Raw genomic sequence first — 9,747 nt, forward strand, 5'->3', positions numbered from 1 at the left:
TCCCCCATTTAACTACAATATTTTACAACATATCACAATACACCTAAATATGCCGGCTCTACTAGGAACAAGACTCCGGGGAAAAGAGGAACGGCAACAAAAACTCCAAGAGAACATCAACACCCACAAGTAGCCCCACCCTTAACTTAAAATCATGCAATGCCCACAATGCGTCAAACCAAAACAAGAGAGTTAGAAATATACCTGTGGCACTATGGGTGCGAAGATCTGATATCAATCACATAATACGAATACAAACAACAAAATACCTTAGGTTGCTTCCCAAGAAGCACCTAATTTAGTGTCGCAACATGACTAGATTATCTTGACTTCTCAGAATTCATCAAGATACCTTAAAAGTGCTTCATCCTTTATCCATCCACTTAGACGATTTGAATCGTCGGCCCATATTTTGATCTTTACATCTTTTTAGTGTGTTGGGCAAATGTGAGAGCATGATAAGGAAAGTTCTATCACACCACTTCGAAGACTTAAACTGCTTGCCCAATTTTGCATCAAACTTTTGTGTGGGCTCATTTGGCAACGGTGAGAATATTAAAAAGCCACTAAATGGACATCGATCTTTAAGCTTCTTAGCCTTCAAGATTGGGGTTATATTTCAAAAAGACAAACTCTAAAATGTAGGAATTTTCCACCTCATTTCCAAAATTCATCATTTGCTTGGATGATTCGACTTTTATCACATCCACCAAGCATAATATTAAAAAGTGATTTGAGTGAGGTCTTCTCCCTAATTTTGGAGTTGCATCCTTCTCGACCTCTTCACCTCGAATTGGGCTAGAGTCTTTATAAGGGATTGGCTTGGTTTCTTCTTTTTCCTCTAGCACCATTTCCTCAATCGTGGCATCATTTCTCATGGTTGGTTAGGTTGGTTGGGAAATCACTGAGGGTTGCTCATCATCAAGCTCAACATCAATATAGGATTCTGGCTCCTCATCTTCACACTCTTCCATTATTTTAAATGATTCCATAGACAAGATATCATCTAAACATAATGTTGAAAAGTGCTTTAAATGATTGACCTCTATATCCATCTCCTCATGAATGATTGACTTCATGTCTTGACGTATATCACATACGATATCATATGTTTCTTTTTGGAGATCCAACATTCATTGAAGCATAGCTTCAATGCCACTCTATTTGGTGCTTCGTTCTTCCTTTTCTTGACCATAAGACTTATCAAACTCATAAGAAGAACTAGAATTTAGATTAGCGCAATATGGGGAGGGGGCATTTGGACAATCACTTCAATGACCATCTTGACGACCACATAAAAAACAATCATACTCTCGGTAGGATGGAGATGGTGTACACATCTCTCTTCAGGGAGCATATCTATAATTTTTCCAAAAGTGAGGTCCATCACAGTATGGACATGGATCACCAAGATAACATTTCCAACCACCAAGCTCATGTTCATTCCACGATGCCATAGTAATAAGTAAACTAAAATAAAAATCTACCTAACACAAGAAATAAAAGAAAACTAAAAATAAATATTTACAAGTTTGAATTCAAGCAAGTAGGCTAAAATTCCAAACCAACTCAATACGCCAAATTATTCCCCGGCAACGGTGCCATTTTTTATAACGCTCAACTTACACGTCAATTTAGTGCAAGGCGATGATCGTCAATATATTTACCCAACTTCGGAGTCGGGATCGAATCCACGAGGAATAATGTGAGTGGCGATTAAACTAATTTGAAACTACAGCTACAAGTTAAATTTAAACAAATGATACGAAAAGATAAAATGGGGTTTTTAATGATTGAACAAAAGTTATTAACACTTCAATTCGCCTTAGAACTCAAAGCTTAAACTGCAATATTTCAAATCAATGATATAGAGAAACTAGAATTGTGATCACTATGATTAGTAATCCTCCATTGAATAATAGTTGTAGTATTAGATTCTTGTGACTTGTGGGAAACACTAAATTATCAGTTTTGACAATCCATCTAAGTGTTTCTCAACCTACCTAGATGTTGAACTCCCTAATTCTCTCGAACTTAGGAAAACATTCTATTCATACTGATTTTATTTTGAGTTGATTAATCTTTTTACAGTATTAATCATTTGATGGGAACTTAACCTTCCCAATTCCTCGTTGATAATTCACTACCTTTAGTTTATTTCTCAGTTCGAGCAAATCAACATAAGGCGAGATCTATTGTTTGCAACCAACAAAAAATAATTAATACAAAAGAATTATCAAGATGTTCCCACAATCACTCGAACCCTAACCAACTATTAAGACAATACAGGATTAATCATAGATCCCACAACCCTAGTTATGGGTTTTAGTTCCGTATGAAAGAAAAAGTGATAACAATAACTGAATTCATAATTCAAAGTGATTAAACTTACAAAAGATGTAGTCATAAATTGATTCTCTTCCCAAATTCAAGAAGAATATCCCACAACTAAATCAAAGAATTAAAAATTGAAAATCTAAGTTTAGAGACCAAAGAGAAGTATTGTAGTCTCTGGAATAAGTTCCAGAGGTTAACAAACTAGAGAGAAAACGGATTCATGTCATGAAGTTCAAGATGAATTTCTGCCTTCAATAAAACCTAAAAATTTTCCCTTAAATACCAGGAGCTAAATTAGGAATCAAATCATAGCATACAGCTTTTTCTCGTACAGGTGACGACTACATGTGACGACTTATCAGGGGGTTGATAGCTTATCATACATATTGTCAACTCCACTCTGTATTTGATATGTTGTTGTCTTCAGCTGACGACGAGTCTTACGGTTTATCAAAGATTTGATGACTTGTCACAAAATGTCGTCACTTCTTCAACTCAGCTTCTGAACACTGTCTAAGGCTGACCATAATCCTGACGACTTATCAGGACTTTGACGAATATCAGATAATTTCGTCACTTCTTTACTTCAAATCTCATGTACTGCCTTATACTAATGGCATTCTCGACGGCTTATCAGAATTGTGATGAATTATCAGAGATGTCGTCACACTTCTGCTCCAATTTCCTTACACTGTCTACAGCTGACGATGACTCTGGTAACTTATCACAAATTTGACGATTTATCAGACAAGTCGTCAACTACACTTTCATGGCCACTTGTTCCAAATTCTCGTATTTTGCTCTTATTGTCTGGTTTTCTTGTATCTTGACTTTCCTGCATTATCAAAGAGAAAGCAATCAAAAATGACAAAAGTTTCTTAAGAATTTACAATTATTTCTAGTTAAAAGACTCAAATGTGTTAGCATTACTCACACATCATTACTGCAGGTTAGCTCTTGGGATTTTAGACTTCTGACACATGCTTTGCTCACATATGGTTCGCATATGCTACATGTAGTTTGCATGTAGACTAAGTACGTACAAAATTCCCCACCATCAGATGATAATTGAATTAGTTTTCCAACAATACTAATTTTGATTTAATCTGATATCAGGGTGAAAAGTTATGGCCAAATTACTGAAGCACTGTCAACTCTCGGGATCTTCAACTTTGGCACTTACCTTAATCACATACAGACCACAAGTGCTACATGTGGTCCACATGTAGACATAGGTAAGTGTCAGGACTTTCAACACTTGCAACCAAGCTTCAAATCTTCAACTTTCATCACATGCATTGGTCACGTACAATCGGAAAAGAATCACGAATATCCAAGATTGATCACATAAGTAACCAAAAACTGCATATTTTCACCCTTTTCACGAACTTCGCATCCAAAACCTAGTTTCTTACAAAACATACCCAAAACGCATTTTATCTAACAAAACAACCTAAGAAACTTGCATTTTTTCATAGTTTTAAGCGTTGAAAGTGCTATATTTCTATAGCACATCACATAGCTCGGTTGGTGTATACAAAGGTTGTGCGACAACCTCGTGCATCATATCACATCATCATCATTATCATTGTCATCATATTTATTACATTTCATATGTATATGTTGTGCTCATTCTGTGTTGTATTATTGTCTTTGATGTGATATTTGTCTATGTGTATGTCTTTCTGTACTTGTATGTGTGATGTATGTATATTTGTAATTCTTTGTCGTATTTGTGTATGGTATATGTGAATGTAGTAGACTTGTTAGTGGAGATGGTGCAAGCTACCGTTTGGGACATTTTCTAATTGCAAGTGACATGCCCATAATACGTATTTTGTATGCTTTATTTTCTACTTTGCTCAGTCAGCCTATGATACCAACTGAGTACAAGTGGACCGTATTCACCCCTACTGCACCCTTTCGGTGCAGATATAGGTGCGAGTGCGCCGCACGGCAGTTAATTCAGATGGTACTTGAAGTCTATTCAAGGTAACAGTTGATCTATGCACCCGGAGTTGACTACTACCTTTTCTTATGTAGGCTATGTCTTATTTGTATTGAGAAACAGAGTTTGTTCTTTTTTGGATATCTCATGCATATTGTCTTCGAGTTGTATTAGTTAGTTCTTACGCTGTAACATCAGATTTTGAAATATTGTCTAGTATCTTTGGTTGTGTACTTTTCGTTTTTGCTATATATGTGTGGTTCAACTCTGTTCTAAGAATCTTGTCTTAGATTTTGGTAATATATTTCATTTCGTATCAGTTTGAGTGATAGGCTTACTTGTAAAGATTTGTCACGACAAATGTCATCATAACCCTTGATTTTTGGATCGCGACATACATTGTGATATCAGTATCTAGAATTAGTTTGTTGTTTTTAATGTTATTTTCCTTGTGATACCACCTACGGAATATAGTGGAGCTCTCTGTGTCTATCTATTTGGGCAAGCCTATACAAAAAATCCCCGATAGCATGATCCGGAGAACTACCGCACTCTGGGGTTTGAGGTCAAATAGCCAACTTATCTGAAGGGCAATCAAATTTTCATTTACAAGGATTGTCATGGTCTTTCGACAAGTTGTTTCTTCAATTTCTATTATAGAGGATATTTGGAATATTGTTGTGCTTCTAGTGCAGAAATATGCATATTGAGAAGACTATTTGATCTTTTCTGCTTCTTTGTTGAATTCAATTTCATTTGACACTGGCTAATCTGGGTAGCAGTCACCCTACCTATGTGTGTCACCGTATTAAAGTTTGCAATGGGTACGCTGTTCCTGTTTAAGACTTTGTGTTTATGCATGATAAAATCAATTAAACCAAATATTCAAGCTTTACTTCAAGGCTAGGCCAAAATTCCAGTTCAAAAGTTGTATTGTTAAATAAGTATTTGATCTTTCTTGTGACCAAATCATAGAAATGCACACATAAAAATAATTAAGCAAAATAAGGTGAAAGGTATCTTTTGTAAACAAATAATATATTCTTAAAAAAAATACAATGCATATTATTTTTAGTGCCACAAACCAAACAGCCACTAAAAATAATCACAGGACCACTAATTTCAACATAACTAATTTCAATATAACTTTGTCTTCAAAACAAACAACCCCTTCTAGTTTTACAAACAAATGCTGCCGCTACCTCAATAGAGAAGTCTGAATGTACTTTAAACCTACAATCTAGATAATATTTAACTACGATGGAGAGTTCCCGTCCCCTTTTTATAACATCCAAACAAAGAACAGATCATGAGACTACAATCTCGTTAATGGTAGGTACTATAATTGAAACACAGAAGACAGCAGTGATGAGTTGGAACTCCATGTAAAAATTCTAACTACTACACTCGATATTAAGCTCTGATTTATTTTTCTTTTAGTTCTTTCAGACATGAAATGGTGCTTGCTGTCACAATAACCCATCCAACGGATGAGTAAAGATACTGTTTGACACAGTTCTGTAATTTTCACTTTCCAGAATTCCACGATCATTTGCAACAAAAAAGGAACAAAAAAAAATGTGTTAACCAATAAAAAAGCACACCCTAGAGAATGCCAAATAAGAACACCACAAGGTTAGTCTGGGGATGGCAGTGTGTAAGCAGCCTTACCCCCCGACACCTCGTGATTTGTGAAGGTAGAGAGGTTTCCCATAGAACCTTTAAAAGCTCCAGTAAAGCATATCCAAATCAATAAGCAAAAGGAAATACAACAGTAAAGAAACCATATAGAAACAAATAGAGGAAAGAACAATACCAACGGCAAATATTACAATAAATCAAGCAGAAGAAAACAATACGTTAAAAAAAAAAAAAAAAAAACGCTGAAGCACAAAATATTACTGCAGCAGACTTTTTAGCTGTCTTATTCTTCTCCTAATCACTTTATTATTATAAATTACACCCACAAAATGTTACTCTAACCTTCATAAAACAATTACAAAGAAAAAGAGAACGGGTAAAAGTTAGTCCATAAGGTAAACAAAAGATATAACATAACCAGGAGTATCTCACACCCTGAACTCAGCCTTTTCAAAACAGCGTAGAAGAAATTATAGATGAGATCAGAAAAAAGAAAACTTATTGTAGCTTCCAAAGGGGCAGCATAAGGCTTAGTACTCTAATAACAAATACTAAAATCGCCGTGGACCTTCTTTCACAAGAGGTGGATGCTATTCATCGTCAAACAAATAGGAAACTGAAGCACAACAGCTACAACCTAAAATCAGCAACCAACTAGACACGGAAAGAAAGCAACAAGACAGGCACACTATCACACAGTAAATGACATTCGAGTACTTTCTCAATCTCAATAACCAAAATGAGAGACGCTGGACAACCCATTCAGCAGCATCTATTTAATCCTCTGCCAAATCAACATTAGCACTAAAGTGATCTGAGGAGCTATTAATCCTCATGCAAATAACTAGACCATATGTGTTCACCAACATGCTCTCGTGAAATATCCACAAGCTTTCCAGTAACAATGAAGAGTCTTGAATCGTGTCCCATTAGGGTATAGGAGATGAGAAAGCACCACCAAGGTCTTTAATGAAGGAAAAAGAAGTTGAGTTGAACTTCACAGAAACATATGCATTTTTGCCATCTTTTAGGAAAACGATGGGGATCATGCATGACAAGAGGAAAACTGAGTTATAAGACGTGATAATTAGTAATAAAACTACTACAGGGAATTAAGCCAAATAAGCCTTAATTATTGCACATACAAAAATGGTAGATGGTTTAATCCACTACGTTCCAATATTAAATTCAGTTACAAAGAAATCTATTAAAACATACTCCAAAATGGTAAATTCAAGCTAACAAGTTCATGCATTTCACAATTAGGTCATCCACCAACAGACTAAAGATTGCCTCATATGTAAGGGACGAAACTGCTTAAATTAATCACTAGGTATATATAAAGATATAAAATAAGTCAGACTTTCAGAGAAGACTTCTCATGGTATGTAAAACTAGTACATTAACTTGGCTCACATATTGACAACAGCAGGAGGCCAAAATATATGCCTATCTCTCCCTCCTACGCAGGGTATCATTAACAAGCATCTTATTTCTATAGACCAAACGCCTATTTTAAGCATAATCTCAGCTGTTTTCTGCTAGACATAATGACAGCTCTGCTACAATATGGAATAGAACAGCTCAAACTAATCAATGAAAGAAGAGAAAAAGCTAGAGAAGGGCTGAAACATGAAGTTTCATCAACCACATCTCAGTCGCAAGTTAATCGGGCTAGCTTCTACTTCAGTTAGCTATTATCTGAATTTGCTAAGAGGAGTCATCTTTTTTCGTTTTCTTGATAAGAAAGCAAAATGAATCCAAAGAGGATTCATCTTTTTTCGTTTTCTTGATAAGAAAGCACATAGAGGATTCATCATAACCAATTAGAATCCAAGAGCATTAAAGATCCAACAAGACATAGTTTTATTACATCTAAAACCAACCCCTAAATTCAACAACCACCTCGTACCTAGTGAAATCCCACAAGTGGGATATAGGGATGATAGAGTGTACACGCAGACTTTACTCCAAATCAAAGTAGGTATGAAAGGAAAAACGATAATGAAGAAAATATAGCAACTAATAAGGAAATAATAGCAACAACAAAATAGTGCAATAACCAAAACACCATAAACAATAGAAGATGATGGAAACCAAAAGCAAGACACTACAAGAAGACATCACCAAGCCTAAAACCCATCAAAAATCAAAACAAGAGTCCACTACCTATTAACCTTTTATCCCAATCTGCAACCGCCACACCCTCCAATCTAAGATCATGTCCTCGGCAAGCTGAAGTTGTGTCATATCTTTGTCCAATTACCTCTCTCCAATACTTTTTCGGCCTACAACTACCTCTCAACCCACTATATCCAATCTCTCGCACCTCCGACATTTGCACCTCTCCTCTTTACTTGCCCAAACCATCTCAACCTCACTTTCCTCATCTTGTCCACCACAGAGGTCACTCCCACCTTAGCCCAATTATTCTCATTCCTAATCTTATCGCTCCTAGTACAAGCAGTTCCTAGTACAACCACACATCGATCTCAACATCCTCACTTCTGCAACTTGAATCTATGAACATGGGAATTCATGAGTGGCTAGCACTCCACCCCATACAACAAAAGCGAACTAACCACCACTCTATAGAACACCTAAATTTCAATTACCAAGAATGTTTAATTGACTAGCCAGAACCCCATAACCAAGATTACAAGTCTACTATATAAGGAGCTTTTACAGAGGATCACAAATCTGATAAAGCGAGGGTTTGCGTTCAGAGTTAATTCAATGATGATTCATACATAGAAAAGGCCAAAATTCAAAACATAAAATTGATCCAGCTAAAAAAATTTAAATTCTTTGTTTCAACTTTCACAACCCATCACATCAAAAAAGCATAACAAAACAACAATATTAAAAGTCAAATCGACTGATATTACCCCCACTCCCACCCCCACAAACCCTAAAATAACCAATCAAGAAAGATGGCTTTACACGGGGCTAAGAAGCTGAGAAAGAGAGGGTTTGGGTTCAGAGTTCATGCCAATGATGATAACAAGCGGGATGAAACCATAGTGTGTAATCACTTTGGCTTTCTTCGCTGTCCATGTCCCCCACTCCTTCACGAATTTCCCCACCACTACCACTGCTCCGTCTTCCTCATCCGCCGCAGCAGCCCTTTTGGTGTTCTTCCCCTTAGGTTTCAGCATAATCTTGGAAGACATGTTCGTAGTTTCCTAGGTTTTTTTGGGCAGAGTCTTGATAGAACACAGAGGGAAAGGACTTTTTGATTCGGTGGCTCAGTATAAGGGAAGCCCTAGAAATGCACAAAGTTGGCAATTTATAAGCTCATACCAAAGTTAAGTTTCAGAAAGGCGAGATCACCCCCAAACTTCGTTCTTATGATTTTCACTTGTTTTAACTTTCTTGTAAGTGAGATTTGGGCTGGTTTTGTTGCAAAGAAAATATTTTCTTAGAAAAATAAATGAATTTTTATTTATTTTTTAGTATTTGATTTGTAAATTGTAAGGAAAAAATATTATTTTAAAAAATATTTTTATATAACTAAGATAAATAATATCGGAAACAGTCTCTCTACTTCTTTTGAGGTAGTGGTATGATCTGCGTACACTCTACCCTCCCCAGACCCCACTAAGTGGGAATACACTGGGTATGTTGTTGTTGTTGTAAGATAAATAATATGGGAGGTGAGGGTTGAGTAATGCTGATGGTGTAAGGATGGTGGCACAATCGATGTGGAATGTTATTGTATAACTTGTTTTTGTTACAGAGTGAGACGAATAGCCCTACAAGTACGGATAAGATTATTCGGGGTATTGAACATGATAAAAAAAAGTACAAATTGTGTCATC

The 9,747-nt window shown here is 36.1% G+C and overlaps 1 protein-coding gene across 1 annotated transcript; it reads right to left on the reverse strand.

The window, feature by feature from the left end:
* Positions 1-8,692: 8,692 nt before the first annotated feature.
* Positions 8,693-9,200, reverse strand: LOC107877933 (mitochondrial import receptor subunit TOM7-1). The gene has a single exon (XM_016724752.2). It carries the CDS (start codon positions 9,097-9,099, stop codon positions 8,866-8,868), a length of 234 nt encoding a protein of 77 aa, XP_016580238.1. The 5' UTR covers positions 9,100-9,200; the 3' UTR covers positions 8,693-8,865.
* Between the last annotated feature and the right edge of the window lie 547 nt (positions 9,201-9,747).

The sequence above is a fragment of the Capsicum annuum genome, chromosome 7 (genome assembly GCF_002878395.1).
Source record: "Capsicum annuum cultivar UCD-10X-F1 chromosome 7, UCD10Xv1.1, whole genome shotgun sequence".
Taxonomy (NCBI): domain Eukaryota; kingdom Viridiplantae; phylum Streptophyta; class Magnoliopsida; order Solanales; family Solanaceae; genus Capsicum; species Capsicum annuum.

Excerpts from the sequence above, each read along its gene's own strand:
- LOC107877933 (XM_016724752.2), bottom strand. The coding sequence starts at position 9,099 with ATGTCTTCCAAGATTATGCTGAAACCTAAGGGGAAGAACACCAAAAGG.